Raw genomic sequence first — 21,382 nt, 5'->3', positions numbered from 1 at the left:
CCTTCCCAGATATGCGGAGGTGAGGCATCCGTGTTATGAATTCCCACTTAAAGAAAACCCTGGATTCCACCTGGTTAAAATCAACAGTGTGGGTCCTGAGTGTTTGAAAACTGCTAGCTCAACTGCTTTCTGGCTGTGCTGAAATGCGTGTGTTGTCAGCGAGTCCTGAGCACTGACACTACTCCCGACCTGCACGTGGCCCAGCTGGGACGGTCTGCAGACTCACCCTCGTAGGCCTTGGCGGCGTCCACCAGGTTGGACCAATCCAAGTCCGCAGCAGCGTCGGGCAGGGGCATCAGGCCAGGGTCGGGCATGGGCGGCCTGCGGGTCTCCTGGACATCGGTGAGGGAGCTATCCGAGGCCGAGAACTCTCCTGCAGGGATGGATGAGGGATAAGAGGCTTCAGGCCCACTGGAGACCCACTCAAAGTTTTACCCATTCTCTGTGACCACAGCAGATAAGTCATTTGTTACCTGGAATCAGTTTCTAGTCTAACAGACCATTAGCGGTCACTCTAAAGCTGGGCAGAACTAGGAACTGACTTCCTCCAATCTTAATTCCTTTTTCTGTAACCTCCCAGTGTCCCATTTTCTAATGGTGTGGGTCTGGGAAAAATTAGTTCTGCACTGAGGTAATGTGTCTGCTTTTTCAGGAGCTGCTTGTCTAACAGAGAGACCCAGGGCAGCTTCGGTGCCTCACTTCCTCTCAGAGTCAGGGATTCAGGCTGGGGTGAAGGGACCTACTTCATTAGAGAGCTGGATTTTGCAGCCAGACCACAGAGGCTTGGTGATGCATGTTTGAGGGGACTGTAAGGCTGATTTTTATCTGCCTTGGAACCTAGGATCTGACTCCCTCCATGTAGACTCTCTGCGTCCCTGGGACTGCTGGGGACAGATATCTCCCTGGCTCGTGTCTGCCTTGTGTCCCAGGGATGGTCCACTGGTTTCTGCAGTTGGATGTATCCAGGATAGTGTGAGGATCAAATAAGAGCAGGTGAGAGCGGGCACTGGGTCGCTCAGTGGCGTTAACGTCGGTTCACTGGTGTTGGCATCCTTTTCTTTCCCAAGGACACGCTAAGCAACTCTTGGCATCAGTCTTCGATTTACAGCAGTCCAACATCCCAAACACCTTCTAAGGTGGCAATTTTTAAAAACACAAATATTAACCTATAGTAACACCCAGTCTCTGCTTAGCCTGGGGATGGGCAGAATGAGTGCAATGAGCCCCTCTGTGCAGTGGAGGGCACACTGCCACTGTTCAGGTTCATACAGGTGGAAGAGACGGGCACAGGACTCAGGAAATGCAGATGCTCTCATTGGGGCAGAAGCTGTGAGGTCAGAGCGGGTGCCTCCGTGGGAAGGGCCGCCTCACAACGTGACCATGACACTATAACCCACTCAGACACGGGGCCAAAAGCGAGGCTCTCAGTTAAAATCTGTAAGCGACTCTGGAAGTAACTGTTTACAAGGAGTTAAAAAGTTTTGCCAATTATGATAGTCTATAAACCGGAGTATATTTAGTGCTTGCTTTCCCTTGCAAATTACATAAAGGACTGCTCTGCAGTGCAGCTGCTAGTTATTAATGTGCTTAAAATTACCAAAATTATGAGAAAATGGAAATCAACAAATACTGCCTGATATTAAAGGCTCAGTTCTATTTAAACTTGCTCCCACCAAGTGTAAGAAGCTGGAATAATTTTTTAACTAAAAAAAAAAATTGAAGTAAAGTTGATATACAATGTTGTGTTTCTGGTGTGCAGCAAAGTGGTTCTATATATATATATATATATATACACACACACACATTTTTCAGCTTCTTTGGAATACAGTTTTGTTATGTCACACACAATCTTTCTGCTTTTTATCTCGGGGTCCTAAATTTCCATTTGGAAAAAAAAAAGTTTCCTATTCCCCAAATGCATCTCGGTGGTGGTCACACCCATGAGGTCAAGGATGGCAGCCCACCAAGGACCGCTCAGATTAGGGCATGGGATCACTGAGGCTGCTGCCTAACTGTCGGGAAAGCAACAAGAGGTGATAGAAGGGGCTGTGGAGGGTGGGCTGCCCCTTCCCTTCCTCAGGGCCAGCCCTTCAACTCCAGGCGTCCTCCGCGGGACAGTAAGGACGGGTGGGAGGCAGGGTCCAGGCTGCTCTCTCAGCACGTGAGCTTCTAGAGGACAGGGCGGACCTACTGTGGCATGACAGATGCAGATAAAAGCTTTCCAGAGGGCTTTTTTCACTACAAGGTTAAAACAAAAAAAAGTGGGGAAGTGAAGGAAGTATTTGACGCAGGCAGGAAGCTGTACGAGGAATGGAGTGCAGGGAGAGGAGGGGAGAAAATAAGGTTACTATTTAGGTCCCCACGAGGAGGCGCTTCCTCGTGTCCAGATGGTGAAACGTGGTCAGTTCATGTGTTTATTTTGGTGCATTGAGGGCGGCCTTTTAGAGCAAAGAGAAACCAGGTTCACGCTATAGGTGGACCTCCTATAAAGAGGGAGGAGAGAGAGGCTGGTGTAACCCTTGAGGGATGTCGGCCCCGGAGAAGGGGACTGTGCGGGGAACAGGACCAAGATGAAGAGGAACAGTCATGGACGTGGGTTAGGGGTGCAGGGAGAAAGCAAACTGGGAAGGCAGGAGATTTAAAATACTGCTCCAGGGCAAACTGTTACATATAGAATGGATCAAAACAAGGTCCTACTGTACACCATGGGAACTACTTTCAATATTCTGTGATAAACCATAATGGAATTTAAGAATATATATATGACAGAATCACTTTGCTATGTAGCAGAAATTAACACAATGTTGTAAATCAAGTATACTCCAATAAAAACTTCTTAAAAAATGAAATTTTGTCATCTGCAATAACACAGATGAACACAGAGGGCACTGTGCCAATGAAAAAAGTCAGAGAAAGAAAAATACTGTATGATCCGTCTCACTTATGTGTGGTTATGTGTGGAATCTAAAAAAATGCGAGCTCATAGTTACAGAGAATAGGTTGGTGGTTGCCAGGAGGAGGGATGGGGGTAGTAGAAACTGCTGGAGGGACTCAAAAGTACAGCTTTCCAGTTATAAAATAAGGAATTCATGGGGATATAATCTACAGCATGATGACAACTACTAATACTGTACTGCATATTTAAAAGCTACTACAAAAGTAAATTTTAAAAGTTTTCATCAGAAAGAAAGAAAAAAAAACTTTTTAAATTGTTAAAACTTAAGTTTTTAAAACTTTTAAACACTTTTAGTTTAAAAACACTTTTAAACTATGTACGGTGGCAGACGTTAATCTTGCGATCATTTTGCAGTATACAAATATCAGATCATTGTGTGGGACACCTGAAACTAATCCAAGATGAGTCTTGTGGTCTGGTGAGGCTCAGGGTCTGTACCCTGTGGCTGGGATTCGAGGTGAGAGGCTGAATGGCGGGGTAGGGAGCCCAGATAATCTGAGCAAGCAAGCAGGTCTTCCTCTAATTACCATCCTTGAGCAAACTGAGTGGCAGGTGTTTTGGGGGACACGGGTCATCATCAGCAGGGCTGTTAGCTGCAGCTGAAGACAGGCTTACCGTGTAAGGACTTCATTCCCAAGGTGTATGAAGGCCTCCGCAAAGGAAGAGACGTGGGGAGAGAAGGGTACGTGCTACTGAAGAGGACGTCGTTGGGCAAGGCCTGGTCCAGAAGTGAAGCCCTCGAGGTGAAAAAGTGCTCTCTCTGGCCGCTGTAGATACTCTCGTCGGACAGCGTTCTGTGCAAGGCCCGCCTTGACATAGGGGTGGTGGGAAAGGGAGACTGAGGGGAGGAGAGCGCGTGGAACTGAAAAACAGCGTCAGGACAGCACAGATCAACCTTCTGGGTCACACACCCACGACCCAAGGTGTGGGATGGGTGGGTTAACAAGATCACTCAAAGACAGAACCCTTCAAATCCTGGAGCCCAGAAAGGAGGCCTCAGGGTCCCCCATCTCTACACCCCCAAGGGCAAAATCACAGTTCCTGGTCGACAGCCTCACCGCCCAGCACATCAGCTGCAGCCGAAGAGTGCTCAGTACAAGATTCAGATATGGGATGCAGTGGGTTCATCACTACTGTGTCATGCTTACAGCAAGACTTTAAGAACAGACAAATACCAGTTTTATTTGAATCCCATGTCAGTGACCAAATCATGTTATTGCTCGAAACCCAATTCCTCATCTATGAAATGGGGGCATGGAAGTGCTCAGGCTTATTCTGAGGATTCCAAGCAATGCTGGACTGATCACAACGGCATGCATCAGTGGTGTTCTGAAATTATGTCATGGTCCCCAAGGAAACAGCCATGACGCCGGAAGGTATCCTCAGAAGCTTGTCAAGTGATGCGTGTTTGCCAGGCAACAAGAGCCTCTGATCTTCACAATACAGTCACTCAAATAATAGGTGGCTCTTGAAAGCTCAAATGACTAATATTATTTTAAATGAGTTTGGGAGATTATTTTTTGAGATTGATTTCTATTGGTGAAATAAAAATAGGGAAGTTATCTTTATAAAAGACAAGTATATATACAGTTATATAAAAATGACAAAAGCTCCGGATGGCTGTATCTCTTGTTAACGTCTTTTGCCTTTGTGACCAGATTCGATTTTTATTTCAGATTTTTGTGCAAACAGTAAGCTTCTGAGAAACCCATTCATGAAGGAAAAAACAGGCACGTTAACAATGTTGAAATATCCAGCATCCTGCAAGCCAACTGAGTATGTGGTCTGTTAACGGAGTTATCCTTATTCAGCTCCTCTTAGTCGACTGTTCACCTTGGCAAGGAGAACAATGTGGGGAACAGGTGAGGATGTGAGTAGGAGGGCTGAGTCACTGCTGGCAGGAAGCCACCATGAAACTTTCCATGCCGCTTTGAAGGGACAGAACGATATGGCAACGGCTCCATCTAGGAGGCTGAGAACAGAGCTGATGCTCAGACTCATTCAATGGGCTCTGGGGTCTAACACACTTCCATCCACCAAGCCAAGGGCTGATCAAGTCAAAGCTGTCCACAATGCAGCAGGCATAGCTGCAACATCCATATGAAAAGGTTATTAATCAAATGCATTGTAAATGAGCTCCAAGTGTAGCCAATTGTGTTCACTTTTGAAAATTTACGGTGAGTTAAACCCAAAGTACATATGTGCTTACCTTGAAAACTAAGCTGCTGTGATAAATGCTATGTGGGTCTGTAAGAGGGCAGGGACTTGGTGCGGAAATGATTTCTTTTCTCATTTCACCCAGAAGAGTGGGCGTTAGAGAGGCTAAATGGCTTGCCAACTGTAAATTAAGAGAGGAAGCAGACCATCTCGCTCTACCTGCCCGAGGTTCCAGAATTGTCACATAAAGCTCCTGCCTACCAGCCCAGATCTCAGATCTATTAAAAAAAACCGCTTTCCATCTTTTTTGGCACCTTTGGGTTTGGCCAAGGGATTTTCTTTTCCAGTGAATATCCCCACCCTGATAAATAGAGGAGAGAATTTTCATCAGTTCTAATTTCAGCCTCTTTGAGAAATATTAATATACTTCAAGGTAAACAGCTACTTGAAGAGATCCTTTGGACAGCATGATTTATTAAGTTATAACATCTTGCACTAAAGGGAGGAGAGGGAAGGAAGCAATCTGCCTAGATGCTTTCTATTGAAAAATAGCAGGACTAGTCTGGTCCAAGCACGTTCAATGGCTCCCGCCCTCAGTCCCCTTTAATTCTAGCCTCAAAGGTGTGTGCACCTACCCAGTTCCCTAGGGCACCCCCTGCCTTCCCGGGAGGTCATACTGATATCGCTGAGTGGTGCTTCCCTGTGCTGCCAGGAAAGAACCACAGCGCAGGGGGTGGCAGACTCAGAAAGGATTATAGAGAGCATCTAAGAAGGGAGATTTCAACTTTGTCCCAAGAAGCCCTAAGGGTTCCTCCTGGCATCACTGCCTGGGGAAACGAAGTGTTCAGGAGGGACCCAGGAGCCCAAGACACCCCACCCTTGCTACTGGAGAAGTTTTGCCGTCTCAGTTCTATGTACTGGGCTTCCGTGTGTAACTGTTAGTAGGAAACAAAAGGATTCTTAAACTTTAAAATCATTTGGGGACCACTGGCCAAGTCTGATCGAGCCAGGCCTAGAGAGGTAGCCTCTTGCATCAGGGTCCATCTCCTCCCTCTCCTCACTCTTTTCATGTGCCCCGGCTCTCAGTGAAATGGATCACTCTTGCACTTGCAATAAACAAGTACCATCTCTTCCTAAACACTAGGCGCCCGCGTGACACCTCTTCCTTTGGTCTGTATCTGAGAGTGCTGGCTGGAGAGCAGGGCTCTTGGTTTGCACTACTGTTCTGTTTACTCGCCGGAGTGCATTCAGCCCTCAGGGAGAATACGGTGATCCCAGCTCTGCCTGCCAATGAGGTTTCTCAGAACGTTACAGCTCTGCCGTCTTCCTTGAGATACGAGTTTCACAGCAGCTGCCTGGAGGTTCGCAGCCACCCACCTCCCAGCTCCAGCCTGCCCAGCAGAGCCTGGCCACGTCCTGCAGCAGCCGTCTCCCTCTGCTGGCAGACGAGCCTGGGAACAATCTGTCATTTGACCTTCATGGTGGCTCACAGGTAGCCCTCGCCAATGTGGCGTGAGTGGGTTCCAAGGATCACCGCCCAGAGTAAGCTACTCCTTGTACCCTGAAGCCTGACGCAGTGGCTTGGAGCCCTGAGCCAGGCGTGGCCGGGGAGACCTCTCAAGGGCGCGATGGCCTCAAGAGGCACATCGCTCGGATGAGTCTCAGGAGCTACTTAGCTGAACTCATCTGAAGCCAAATGAAAGAAGATGACACGAGAGAGAAAACAGCACTTTTCCAGCTCCTGCTCCCAGCCTTTTCCCCATAATAGTTCAAGCAGCAGAAGCGCTTTCTTTGCAGAGGGTCTCATGGTAATATAGTCACCACATACAGCATATGCATTCCTGTTTCAAATAGGAATGTTAAAGTAATTCACTTTGGAAATAAAAGCCAAGACCTGGAATAAGGGCAAGACAGACATTTGCTTTCAATTATTTTCACTGCAGGAGTAAATCAAAAGAAAGAAAGCTCTGAGCTTACTCCTTTCTAAAAATGTTAAAACTAAGGATTGGAGGAAAGATTCCTTTCAGGGCAGATTTTATTTTCCTTTAACCTCAGGAAAAATCTGAAATAATTTGGAAACTGGTAGTTAAAAATTTTAATACACCTCTTTGGTTTTTGATGGATAAAGAAAGAAGTTTCAAGTACTATCTTTTGCGGGGTTGCTAAGGAAACCATTTGTGCCCTGGGTGATGAGTCAGAACTGTCAAGTGCTGGCTTATAAAACAGAAATGATAGAAATCCAGAATGTTAAGTCTTTAAAATGATTTATGATGTTAATGCTTATGTTAATAACTCAGTGATTTCTCTGCAAAACTCCAGAATGGTCTTTGGAGTACACTTCATCTCTGGAGACGTTGACCTGTCAGTTTCAGATGTACACCTGACCTATCTGGAGGAACGCACACACACGTGTGGCACAAGCACACAAAGAGGAACGTGTGTGCACAGAAACTAGGATAGTGACGGGGAAGCCTGGATGAGACCAGGCCACATGGCTCATCACGCTGGGCACGTCTCTCGCCCTCTGAGGACGGTAAGTGGTTAAGGAAATATGTCAGCTTCCACTTTGCATCAATTCTCAAAGGCCCTCTTAAACTAAGCTTTTTAGTCACTTCAAACAGATGACAAATCATTTAACTGAGAACACAGAGAACAGAAAACATCAAAGTGTGCACCCATGACCCTCTGGAGCAGTGGACTCTCTTCTCGTGGGGCCACCCAGTACACTCCAGACAGGAACACCTTATGCGAAGTGTGAAATATAATATGTTTGGGCCCAGCTCAGCCAGCACCAGCTGCTGGCTCATTTGGGAGTGAGATGGTACACTTTAGACACAAGAAAGCAGAGCCTGAGGTGGGCTTGAAGGGTCCACCCAAGGTGAGGTGGGCAGAAAAAAAATCTATCCATGTGGTCATGCAAATGTTTGGCCACTGACATACCCACAAACTCTGAGCAAGTGTTCAGGACTTGATGGGGAGGGAGGCTGGGTTCTAGAAGGCATTTCTAGTCTGGAATTCTGAGAGCGGAGAAAAGGCTTTCTGAAGAGAGTCTGGTAAGTTCTGCAGGTAAATGTGCCGACTCAGTCTGCTGGACTCAACAGCGAGCAGCGTACGGCTGGTAGGTTTGCTGGCCAGGGGCAGGGGGCAGACATGAGGCCAGAGTGCAGGTGCTGTGGGCATGCGCAGGGCAGGAGACACCCTGGGGGCTACTGTAGGAGGAGGACCCTTCGGACAGAAGGCACTACAGCCCTTTCAGGAAACTTTCCATCCGACAATGGAGCCACGGGTGTGTTTGCAGAGTTCCGAGAAGCAATGTCGTCTGAGTGATGATGTCAGGAAAGTATAGCTTGTGCATCGTAAGCAGGATACAGTGGAAGAAAAGGAGCCTTGGGGGTGGGGACAGGTTACTATAAACCCAGACTCAACAGATGTGGCTGCAGGGACAGGACATTTGGAAAAGACATGAACTAAATATTGAGACAGTTGGGTAATGGTGGGAAGGGGGGGTCCGATGAGGAGGAGCTGGGAACCACCACTTCCTGGAGAATGTAACTGCCCTGTCCAGCCTCTCCCTGACTGCCGTACACCCTAAGACCTGCCCTGTACCTTAAAATTCTTCTGGGAGTCAGGGGTTGGGCTTTCCAGGTCAATGAGCTTCTTGAGATCCTCCTCAATGGTGGACTTGGAGGCCGGCTTTGGGGATGCCCGGAGGTCCCTGGTGGAGGCACGCAGCCTGGGGTGGGCTATTTCATTGCCGTCACTCTGATGACGCCTTGAAAGAAGGGGAAGAGAGGGGAGAAGTTAATTTGATGAGGTGGACTCAAGGGTGTGATGGGGTCTGAAAGAGGTAAGTCAATGGAGAGCTATTAGAAGAGAGAAAAGGAGAATTACTTCTGTTCAATTATATTAAGAATCTATTTGGATAAGTGCTTGTAAAGAGAAACAAGACCAGTTTGAAATACAAAATAAAAAGCCTGATGAATAAATCACTCTTTCACAGGAAACTATAAACTCCACTAAGCCAAAATTAGCAACAGACTTACTAATAAAAAAGACCACAGGGTATGAATCCCAAATGCAATCTCTATAGAAATAAAACCAATGTCATTGACTGAATGCTCTATTTTTTGCTGTACTATTTTGTCAAAAGTTCTTTATGTTCAGAGGTGGTCACTTACTTTCTAATAGTCCCTCCTGGGCCAGTTAGGAATTACACGGGAAGGCTGTGATTAACAGCATCAAAGGGACAAGTGTGGTCTTAACACCCAAGGGGCAATTATTCTGAACTTTGTTCTTCAGACAGACTTTCCTAGGAGACTTTGAGATTCTCAAATCTGAAGGTTCTGCAATACATCTTATTTAAGGAATGTAGCAGAGAAACAATTTAAGACACGTTTCACGTGGGAAGAAAAATAACTTCCCTACCAAACCACCCTCTCCCCAGCCTTGAGCCCAGCCTCCTCTCTTGCAGGAAATTGCCCCAGGCTTTTCTGTTCACTGTCATATAAAAAGCAAAACACCAGCAAGAGCAGCAGCAGAGTCCTTACTTTCTGGTGTCCATAAATCCCACGGAGTTTATGGTTCCTTCGGGTTTCTTCCATCCAATCAGGTACTTGCTGGTAGCGCCCTGGCGGGGGTAGAAAGTCCGAGGACCGGAGGAGGAGGACGAAGAGGATGAGAAGGAAGGAGCGAGCTGCGAGGGGGCGGCCGGGTGAAGTTCTTCCTTCGGCGAACTTCTGGCGCTGGTGAAGACCACCGGGCTGGCGGAGTGTCGCGAGCTCATGGTACTGGGGAGAGGCAGGACAGAGACAAAACGGCGCGGGTGTGTGTGGGCCTCCTGGGGTCGGCCTGCCAGCCATAAAAGCGTCGGCCAGGACAGGGGTTACGGCTGGTTACAGAACAATGAGTATTTCATAAAATATTAATGGGGCTGGCTGGCCTGCCTTCGCCTTTTCGCTTCATTTTAAATGTCCACTGTCAAAGTAAAACATGGTGATGGGGGCTTCTTCTGCACTTTCAGTTGAAAGGTAAAAATAGTTAAGACTGTCAGGGACACTTTGAAGCACACCAGCACCGCTGAAGTGTGGTACAGAGAAGTGTGTGTGTGTGGGCGGCCGGGGGAGTTGGCGATAGAAGGCCTGGCAGTATCAAGAGCTCCCTGTCCTCCCTTCCTCAGAACTCAGGGGCACAGTGACATTCCCCAAGCCCGAGCTCGAGAGTGGAGAGAAGACTGAGCCAGACACAGAGCTCCCCACATGCTCATGCCCAAGGCCAAAGGGGCATCCCGAGGTCTCCTTCCCCCCGGCACCTGGTAGTAACACTCTCTAAAAAGCTGTTTATCAGATCAGACCATACCCCCACCTTACATCACACACACAAGTGGATGATGTATGGATTTAATCACAATGGATTAAAGACTAGAATGCAGGACCTGAAACAGTAAAACTCCTAGAAGAAAACATGGGCAGTAAGCTTCCTGACAGGTTTTGAATCTGACACAAAAAGCAAAGGCAATGAAAGCCAAACTAAGCAAGAGGGACTACATCAAACCAAAAGGCTTCTGGGCAGCAAAGGAAATCACCCACAGAGTGAAAAGGCAACCTACTGAACAGGAGAAAATATCTGCAAACCATGTATCTGATAAGGGGTTAATATCCAAAAAAATATAGAGAACTTATACAACTCAAGAACAAAAAAAGCAAACAATCTGAATTTTAAAAAATGGGAAGAAAATCTGAATAGACAGTTTTCCAAAGAAGACATACAGATGGCCGACAGGCATAGGAAAAGACGCTCACTAGCGTCACTAGCCGCCAAGGAAATGCAAACCTAAACTGCAATGAGAACTCACCCGTTAGAATGGCTATCATCAGCAGCTAAGAAATAAGTGAGAGTGAAGATCTGGAGAAAAGGGAGCCCTCGTGCCTTGCATTGCTGTTGGCAGCAACGTAAACTGGTGCAGACACTGGGGAAACCAGTATGGAGGTTCCTCTAAAAATTAGAAAACCAAACTCCTAGAAACAGAGTAGGTGTCAAAGGTAGAGGCTGGAGAGTGGTGGGTGAAATGGTTAAAAAGTTCAAAAGGTACAAACTTCTAGTTATAAGATAAATAAATCCTAGGGATGTAATATTAGGCATGATGACTAAAAATGAAAAACTGCTCATCATTGGTGTATTTAAAACTTTGGTTAGAAGTTACAAAATTCAAGTTCTGAAGGACTCAAGGAGAAGACTGCTTATTGTCCTAAAACTCAGGCAGGATTTTCAAAACTGGAGATGAAAAGTTTAAGGTGATGTCAGACCTGCTGCTGCTGCTAAATCGCTTCAGTCGTGTCTGACTCTGTGCGACCCCATAGATGGCAGGCCACCAGGCTCCCCTGTCCCTGGGATTCTCCAGGCAAGAATACCGGAGTGGGTTGCCATTTCCTTCTCCAGTGCATGACAGTGAAAAGTGAAAGTGAAGTCGCTCAGTCGTGTCCAACTCTTCGTGACCCCATGGACTGTGGCCTACCAGGCTCCTCCGTCCATGGGATTCTCCAGACAAGAGTACTGGAGTGGGTTGCCATTTCCTTCTCCAAATGTCAGACCTGGAGGGCCTCTGATTGCAGGATTTCCATAGCTCCTTCCTAGTGGTCTCATGGGACCTACGCTCATCTCTATTGAGCCCAGCTGAGTTGTCTGGCTTAGGCTGAGATCTAAGACAAGCCACTCCAGTGGAGCTGGTTACTGAAGGTTTAGTTAACAGGATGTGGTGTCAAAGCATTCCTCAACCGCACTCACACTGGTCAAAACCGAATGGTCCTGCTCTGAATAAAGCACGGACTTTAGTTAATAAGAATGCATTGGCACTGACTCCTTAGCTGTGACAGATGTATGACAGGGATGTAAGATAATGAGAACAGAGGGAAATGGGCAAAGGGTACATGGGAATTCTTTGGACTCTCTTTGCAACTTGACTGCAAATTAAAAATGACTCTAAAATAAAAAACCTTCACGATAAAAACTAAGCAAAAAGCACGACAAAATACAACAAAAAGTAAAACCCTAATGGTCCAGAGATTTTATATATATATAAAGTGTGTGCATGTACACACACACATATACACATATATTTATTTTCATATATGTATGTGTGTGATATACACACACATACATGTATGAAAATGATTCCTGAACTTCACCTCAAAACTTGCATAAAAATCCATTCCAATTGGACTTATGTTTAAATGTATATCCAAAGAGTCTAGACTGTATCATGGAAGAATATCTTATGACAGAGTCAGAGGTTTCTTTAACAGGATCATAAATGAAATGATTGAAACTCATTAAAATTAAGAACCTCTATTCATCCAAAGACACAGAGCAGGAGAATATACATAAAACACATATCCAACAGTCGGCTCTTATCCATACATAATTAACTCCTAAAAATTAACGAGAGACAAACCAACAGAAAAGTGGGCAAAGATCTGAAAAGGAATTTCACAAAAGAAGCTATCTAAAAGCCATTAAATATGGGCGCTCAACATCATCAGTTATCAGGAAAATGCAAATTAACTCCACAAAGGGGGACCACCTACTAGAGTGGCTAAAATTAAAAAGACAGTATCAAATGCTAGAAAGGATGTGAAGCAACCAGCACACTCTCATACCGCAGGAGGTACTTGTTACAACCACTCTGGCAAACCAGTTCACAGCCTCTGCTGAAGCTGAATATATGTAAATCCTACTCTAGCCATTCCACTCATAGGTATATACTGAAAAGAAGTACATATGTACATGTATCAGAGGACATGTACAAGAACCTGTAACATCCTCAAAACAGAAATACTCCAAACACTCAATAATAGAATAGATAAACAAACTGGTGTGTTCTCACAACGGATATATAATACAGCAATGAAAATAAACGAACACTTTGCAACTCAGACAGATCTCACCAACATAATGTTGACTTAAAGACACCAGATTTCACCAGTGAGATGATTTCACTGACATGAAGCCCCTAGATAGGCATAGTGAGTGTGTGACTTTAGGATTCAGGATGGTGTTCAGCTGGGGAGAAGGGGAGGTGACGGGGAGGGGGACATGTGGGAGGAAGGGTGTCTGGATGCTGGTCAAGCGCCAACTAGTTCTTGATCTGGGTAGTGATGACGTGGGTAAGTGCACTTTGGGAAAACCCACTCTGATGTGCACTGATGGTCTGTGCCTTTTTCTGTATGTCTGTTACACTTTAATGAAAACACGTCCACAAAAACAAAGCAAAAATAGGTGACCTGAAAAGAGAAGGCTGAATCAGGCCCTGAGGCTCTGCAACAGACTGGAGAGGGCAGGACAAAACTGGGGGGCGGGGGGAGGAACGGGATACAGGGCAAAGGTGATCTCAAGGGTTTTCCACACTAACTGGGCCTTAAAACATCAGATTAAATACAACCATTTCCTTTATTTCTGCAACTAAAAAGGAGGAACCAGGTCCAAACGTTACAAAAAAATATCATCTTAAAAATGAGTACTGAAGGGGACTTCCTCGGTAGGCCTTCTAGTGCAGGGGGCGTGGGTTCGATTCCTCGTCAGGAAGCTAAGGTCCTAAGTGCCTCTTGGCCAAAAAAATCAAACATAAAACAGAAGCAAAATTGTAACTAATTCAACAGAGACTTAAAAATAGCCTAGCCATACTCTAATAATCCTAACAACTTTCCCCCCAAAGATTTTTCTATTTATTTAGGGAGAAGGGGAAAGAGAAAACCCTTTATGAAACCTCCAAGGGCAGCATAACTTTAAAAGCAATGCAATTTCATTTAGTTTTTACCTCCTGATAACAGATACTCCATTTGTCTGCTTTAAGAATTAAAGAAATGCAGAACTCTTCCACAAGTGCAACATATTAAGCCAGTGAGAACAGAAGAATAAGCGTAGGACTCTGTTATGCAAAAGAGAAAAAAGCGGAAAGATGAAACCAGGGGACGGTGAAAGACACATAAAGATAGAGGCAGGCAAACCCATCGATAATAACACCAGAAATCTAGGTTAACTGCAAATGCATCATCCACACGGGAGCAGCAACCAGAGAAGATTCTGAAATAGTAAGAGAACGTAGCCTTTGGGGTGCTGTAAAATCAAGTGACGGGTGTGTCACTATTTGTTAGTTACATGGCAACAAGATCTAATCTTTGGTTAGCAGATTTCTTTCATCTGACTATGACAGTGAACGCCAAAGTCACTCAGTCGTGTCTGACTCTTTGCGACCCCAAGGACTATACAGTCCATGGAATTCTCCAGGCCAGAATACTGACGTGGGTAGCCTTTCCCTTCTCCAGGGGATCTTCCCAATCTAGGGATCGAACCCAGGTCTCCCACATTGCAGGCAGATTCTTTACCAGCTGAGCCACAAGGGAAGCCTGACTTCACATACATCTGACTATCAGTTCAGTTCAGTTCAGTTCAGTCGCTCAGTCGTGTCCAACTCTTTGGGACCCCATGAATCGCAGCACGCCAGGCCTCCCTGTCCATCACCAACTCCTGGAGTTCACCCAGACCCACATCCATCAAGTCAGTGATGCCATTCAGCCATCTCATCCTCTGTCGTCCCCTTCTCCTCCTGCCCCCAATCCCTCCCAGCATCAAAGTCTTTTCCAATGAGTCAACTCTTCTCATGAGGTGGCCAAAGTACTGGAGTTTCAGCTTTAGCATCAGTCCTTCCAAAGAAATCCCAGGGTTGATCTCCTTCAGAATGGACTGGTTGGATCTCCTTGTAGTCCAAGGGACCCTCAAGAGTCTTCTCCAGCACCACAGTTCAAAAGCATCAATTCTTTGGCGCTCAGCCTTCTTCACAGTCCAACTCTCACATCCATACATGACCACTGGAAAAACCATAGCCTTAACTAGACGGACCTTAGTTGGCAAAATAATATGTCTGCTTTTGAGTATACTATCTAGGTTGCTCATAACTTTTCTTCCAAGGAGTAAGCGTCTTTTAATTTCATGGCTGCAATCACTATCTGCAGTGATTTTGGAGCCCCAAAAAATAAAGTCTGACACTGTTTCCACTGTTTCCCCATCTATTTCCCATGAAGTGATGGGACTGGATGCCATGATTTTCGTTTTCTGAATGTTGAGCTTTAAGCCAACTTTTTCACTCTCCTCTTTAACTTTCATCAAGAGGCTCTTTAGTTCCTCTTCACTTTCTGCCATAAGGGTGGTGTCAGCTACATATCTGAGGTTATTGATATTTCTCCCAGCAATCTTGATTCCAGCTTGTGTTTCTTCCAGTCCAGCGTTTCTCATGATGTACTCTGCATATAAATTAAATAAGCAGGGTGACAATAGACAGCCTTGACGTACTCCTTTTCCTATTTGGAACCAGTCTGTTGTTCCATGTCCGGTTCTAACTGTTGCTTCCTGGCCTGCATACAGATTTCTCAAGAGGCAGGTTAGGTGGTCTGGTATTCCCATCTCTTTCAGAATTTTCCACAGTTTACTGTGATCCACACAGTCAAAGGCTTTGGCATAGTCAATTAAGCAGATATACCCACCTCATATACACTCCTAACCCAGATGTGGAGATGTCTCAAGCCTTAACCCTGGTTAGTGTCTGAAGCATATTCCAAAAAAGTACAAAACCATGAAATCAGGATCTAGTGCAGTCACCTTTGGATAATCACACACTTGCTTCACCTGCTTTGATCAGTATCCACCAGTGAGTGACATGTGTTTGAATGACTTGAGCCATTCTTTCTCATCACCATGTTAAGATACAGACTGGAGGGTCTCACCCCAGAGATTCTGACTTGGGAGCTTGGGTGGGGTGGGGGACACAAGAATCTGTACTTCTAACTTGTTCCCAGGATGAGGTGGTGGCCCTGATCTCATACCCTGAAAACCATTATACCACAAGCACATTTGACTGCCCTTATTTTACGTTTCTCAGCAACAAGTATGTTGATCTGATAACATCGGTATTCAAAGCCCTGGGGCTTTCAAAGACTAAATGTATGGTAGAAATAGAAATAATGAGCCACGGGAAAAGAATGTAAATTGCACAGTCTGTTAATTTATACAACTTTCCCCCACATTTCATGACACAGCTATGCTGTTTTTAGCCATAATGAATGTATTGCATAAATGGGAGTGTTATAGAAAAGGCTAAGGAACTTCAAAGGCAAGAGTAATGTATATAGCACATACAGTTTTTGGAGCTCTGTCCTGCACTATATAAATTAAATTACTACCATAATCTCTCTGAGAAGCATTTAATAAGTCGCTGTACTAGATGATAAACTCTTTGCAGGCAGGGATATCTTTGTAAATATATTTAACAGTGCCAGAATGCAACAGACTCCCAGTAAAATACTAATTGCACAGAGGGATTCTCTTTAGTATCTACAGAGCACACTATATAGTTAATTTCTTTATCTTGTTTATAGTCTGCCTGGCTGCAAAGATGGCAGAATAGTGTCTCAAAAAAAGGTGTCTTAGTGAAGTCTGGATGCCAGTGTCTTTTACAGAATAGAGGTGGGGGTGTGAGGAAGTAAAGTAAAAAGATCATTAATCTTACAAATCTCCTGGAATGGCCAGCACTGGGGAGAGAATGTGTTCATTCTTCTTATAACCATTCACAAGTGGACAGGGTCAGGACAGTCTGCCCCTGTTTAAATGTAAATTCCACGAGGGCTGAAATTTTTGTTTGATTTGTTCACTATTCTATCTGTTGGGAATAGTCCCTGACCATTATAGGTAGTCAATATTTGTTTAAGGAAACCGTTGAATAAACCACAAATTAGCCACCTATTTTAAATAAATGGGATATTTTTGCATAAAGATAGTGTATTTTACTTACTATTTAAAACTAGATGTTGCTTTTTTCTCTACAGAGTATGTATCTGTTTATAAGTGTATTATTAAAAGGATAACAGCTTAATTATCCATAAACCCTGATTATTGATTTTATTTGTGACCACAGGCCCTGATTATTGGTTTTATTTGTGAACAGGACAACTGACACTAGCTCCCAGGTGTGAAATGCCAGCACACTTTTGTTCACTAATGGTTATAATCAAGGACTGCCCTACGTAACAACTGATTAGACTTGGGAACAACGGTAAAAGCAAAAACAACTGATGCATTGATGGTTCTTCCTTAACTATGTACAACTCACAGCATGAAGGTAAGCACTTTAGTTCATTTGTCCTCTAATTCATCATCACAGGAGGATCGCTTGGAAGCCTTAAAAATACACATTCTTAGGCCTTAATTCACAGCAAACTGTGGAAAATTCTTCAAGAGATGGGAATACCAGACCACCTGACCTGCCTCCTGAGAAATCTGTATGCAGGTTAAGAAGCAACAGTTAGAACTGGACATGGAACAACAGACTGGTTCCAAATCGGGAAAGGAGTACATCAAGGCTGTATATTGTCGCTTTGCTTATTTAACTTATATGCAGGGTACCTCATGAGAAATGCTGGACAGGATGAAGCACAAGCTGGAATCAAGATTGCTGGGAGAAACATCAATTACCTCAGATATGTAGATGACACCACCATTATGGCAGAAAGGGAAGAGGAACTAAAAAGCCTCTTGATGAAAGTAAAAGAGGAGAGTGAAAAAGCTGGCTTTAAACTCGACATTCAGAAAACGAAGATCATGGCATCTGGACCCATCGCTTCATGGCAAATAGATGGGGAAACAATGGAAACAGTGACAGACTTTATTTTCTTAGGTTCCGAAATGACTGTAGATGGTGACTGCAGCCATGAAATTAAAAGACCCTTGCTCCTTGGAAGTAAAGTTATGACCAACCTAGACAGCATATTAAAAAGCAGAGACATTACTTTGCCAACAGAGGTCCATCGAGCCAAAACGTTGGTTCTTCTAGTAGTCATGTATGGATGTGAAAGTTGGACTATAAAGAAAGCTGAGCGCAAAAGAATTGATGCTTTTGAACTGTGGCATTGGAGAAGACTCTTGAGAGTCTCCTGGACAGCAAGGAGAGCCAACCAATCCATCGTAAAGGAAAGCAGTCCTGAATATTCATCGGAGGGACTGACGTTGAAGCTGAAACTCCAATTCTTTGGTTACCTGATGTGAAGAACTGACTCACTGGGAAAGACCCTGATGCTGGGAAAGATTCAAGGCGGTAGGAGAAGGGGATGACAGAAGATGAGATGGTTGGATGGTATCATTGACTCAATGGACATGAGTCTGAGTAAGCTCTGGGAGTTGGTGATAGACAGGGAAGCCTGGCCTGCTGCAGTCCATGGGATCGCAGAGTCGGACACAACAGAGTGACTGAACTGAACTGAGGCCCTAATTCCAAAAGTTTTAATTTAACAGAATTGGGGTGATGCCTGAGTTGTGTGTTGGCAAAAATCTCCCCCAAGTGTGCACCCCCACTGAGAACTGCTCGAATCCAGCTGAATTATCATATTATTATGACTTCATCAAAATCCAGCTTCACACAGTCAAGAGCAAGAGGGAAAAGGCACCCAAATAGTGTTTCTGCAGCTGTGAACTTTGGCCCTCTGCAAGTGTGGATATTAATAATGATTCCTTGGTTCATGTCCCATCTCACTGAACCCCAAAAATGTGTATTCTAACAACCCCCAAAGGATACCCATGTTCCAAAGAGCTAAAGAACAATTCCATTAGCCCACAGCTCTCTTCCCACCCCCCAGTCGGTTGTCTCCCCCCTCATCTGTGGCCCCCTCTCCAGGCCCAGCTGTGTGTGCGTGTGAGTGTGCCTGTGCGTGTGCGTGTGCGTCGGGGGGGTGGGACTCCTTGAAGTTGACCAAGCCTCCTGGCCTTGAACCACTCAGAGGGACCTGCCTCCACACACTTCCCCAAGCTTCATACTTTCAAAGGGGAACTGTGTGGCCGAGCTGTTTCATTTTCCTGGAGATTTCGAATTAATTCAATATGCTGCAATCTAGTTGTACCCATGGCAAATTAGATCTCTCCCCAGGAACTGTGTAAGAGGGTAATGAGCCAATAATATGGAATAAAAAGAGAAGATACATTAAAAGTGATAAGTGCAGTATCCACTATTTTTCTGTCTGTAGAAAAACGTGAGTCTAGCTGTGTGTATGGCTAAACTGGAAGAAGTGAAAATGAAAGTCACTCAGTCATGTCCCACTCTTTGCAATCCTATGGACTATAGAGCTCAAGGAATTCTCCAGGCCAGAATATTGGAGTGAGTAGCCTTTCCCTTTTCCAGGAGATCTTCCCAACCCAGGGATCAAACCCAGGTCTCTCGCACTACAGGCAGATTCTTTACCAGCTGAGCCACAAGGGAAGCTCAAGAATACCGGAGTGGGTGACCTATCCATTCTCCAGTGGATCTTCCTGACCCAGAAATCAAACTGGGGTCTCCTGCACTGCAGGCGGATTTTTTACCAACTGAGCTATCACAGAAGCCCAAGAATGCAGTCAGGGTGCTCTTGGATTACACATGAAGAGACACTAGCTTTCTTTCTTACATGAAGTATAGGGCATTTTCCGTTTCTTAAAAATGGATCAATATTTGATTTATTTGGTCATTCTAGGACATGAATTAAAAAAATTTTTTTCAATTGATATAGTTGATTTAAAATGCTGTGTTAGTTCAAGTGTCCATCAAAGCGATTCATATATATATGTATCTTTTTTAGGTTCTTTTACACTATAGGGTATTACAAGATTTTGACTACAGTTCCCTGTGCTATATAGAATGTCCTTGTTTATCTAGCTTATATATAGTAGTGAATTAATCCCAAACTCCTACCTTATCCCTCCCCACATTTCCCCTTTGGTAACTATAATATTATTTTCTTGTTTGTGAGTCTCTTTCTGTTTTATAAGCAAGTTCACTAGTAGCATTCTTAAAGATACACATATAACTGATATCATATAATATTTGTCTTTCTCTGTCAGACTGACTTCACTTAGTATGATCATAGGTCCATCCGTGTTGCTGCAAACGGCATCGTTTCATTTTCTTTTTATGGCTGAGTAATATCCAATTGTGTAATACACCACATCTTTTTCATGCATGCCTTTGTCAGTGGACTTTTAGGTTGCTTCACGTCTTGGCTGGTGTAAACAGTGCTACTATGAACTAGGGGTGCACAGCACATGCATTTTGAAATGGAAGAGAGGACAGACACACACGCAAGATTCGCCTCATAAAGAGAGGAGAAGAGGCAACCGGGTGTCGCAGAATCTGAGATAGTCTGAATCTGTACAAACTTCTCATCTTGACCTGCTGCCCAAAGGAAACCACGAACAAATGTGCTGCAACCTGGCTATTCACATTCCCAGCTGCGGTCAAGCTTGACAGGAGACAATGCTAGATGACTCGTTTCCAAAAAGGGCACTAGTTACAGTGGGCGCCACTCTGCAGAGAAGCTACATCTGCTTGTTGATCTTGGGAAGGGATGACCCCCACAGGACAGGGTACCCTGCAGATTAGGAGTCAACACCCCAACTCGTGAAGCTATGAGGGCCTGGGAAACCGTTCTGCAATTTCTGGGTCATGAACAAAGCCACCACCTCCTACAGAAAACATCTGCCCGCCACTCTGTACCACTGAGAGCTGCTGAAGAAAACACTTGCAGTCCCCTACTCCCCAGGCATGACAGAGAGGGGTGGATTTTATAGAGCCTGGGAAGGTATTTTCAGGAGGGGGAGAACAGCAATTAGTCACTTGTCAAGCGGCTATGGCAAGATCTGCCCAAAGGCTGGAAGCTGGCCTGATACCAAGGGGAGGGAAGCTGATCAGGTTTCTTGTGATTACTTGTACAGATAACAAACAATCTTTTGGGTGACAGACAATGTGGAGGATAACGATTAGGGAGGACTCCCCTCACTGTGTGGAGCACTAGCCGATTCTGTCTGATACTGGCCCTACACTTTAGGAGGGCTCCGAAGACACTAATTATAAAGGACTGAGGGGAAAAGAAGTGCAGCAGGAATGATGAAGTTGGCAAACAGGATATCCAAGTGACTGCTGTAAAGAAAACTGTTCACCTATAGGAGGGAGATAGTGAATAAGGGCAAGAACACATGGACACATTAGTGAAAGTGAAGTTGCTCAGTCGTGTCCGACTCTTTGCAACCCGTGGACTGTAGCCCACCAAGCTCCTCCGTCCATGGGATTCTCCAGGCAAGAATAATGGAATGGGTTGCCATTTGGGAAATGACTGGTTAGGTCTACCCAGCAGATGAGACCTCAGGGGTCATGGTGGACCCCAAGCTGAATAAGTCTACAATGTTGAACTAGTTAATAGGGAGCTG

At 45.0% G+C, this 21,382-nt stretch overlaps 1 protein-coding gene across 18 annotated transcripts in view; it reads right to left on the bottom strand.

The window, feature by feature from the left end:
- SIPA1L1 (signal induced proliferation associated 1 like 1) overlaps nucleotides 1-21,382 on the bottom strand; it is a 502,483-nt gene that overhangs the window by 7,475 nt on the left and 473,626 nt on the right. For all 18 annotated transcript variants that reach the window (XM_060418233.1, XM_060418234.1, XM_060418236.1 and 15 more), the window contains 4 exons: nucleotides 9,661-9,900; nucleotides 8,720-8,885; nucleotides 3,572-3,818; nucleotides 227-373 (listed from right to left, as the gene is read on the bottom strand). In XM_060418233.1, coding sequence (XP_060274216.1) covers nucleotides 227-373; nucleotides 3,572-3,818; nucleotides 8,720-8,885; nucleotides 9,661-9,900 — 800 coding nt within the window. The remainder of the gene's footprint in view (nucleotides 1-226; nucleotides 374-3,571; nucleotides 3,819-8,719; nucleotides 8,886-9,660; nucleotides 9,901-21,382) is intronic.

The sequence above is a fragment of the Ovis aries genome, chromosome 7 (genome assembly GCF_016772045.2).
Source record: "Ovis aries strain OAR_USU_Benz2616 breed Rambouillet chromosome 7, ARS-UI_Ramb_v3.0, whole genome shotgun sequence".
Taxonomy (NCBI): domain Eukaryota; kingdom Metazoa; phylum Chordata; class Mammalia; order Artiodactyla; family Bovidae; genus Ovis; species Ovis aries.
This window is presented reverse-complemented; position numbering and strand designations above follow the sequence as displayed.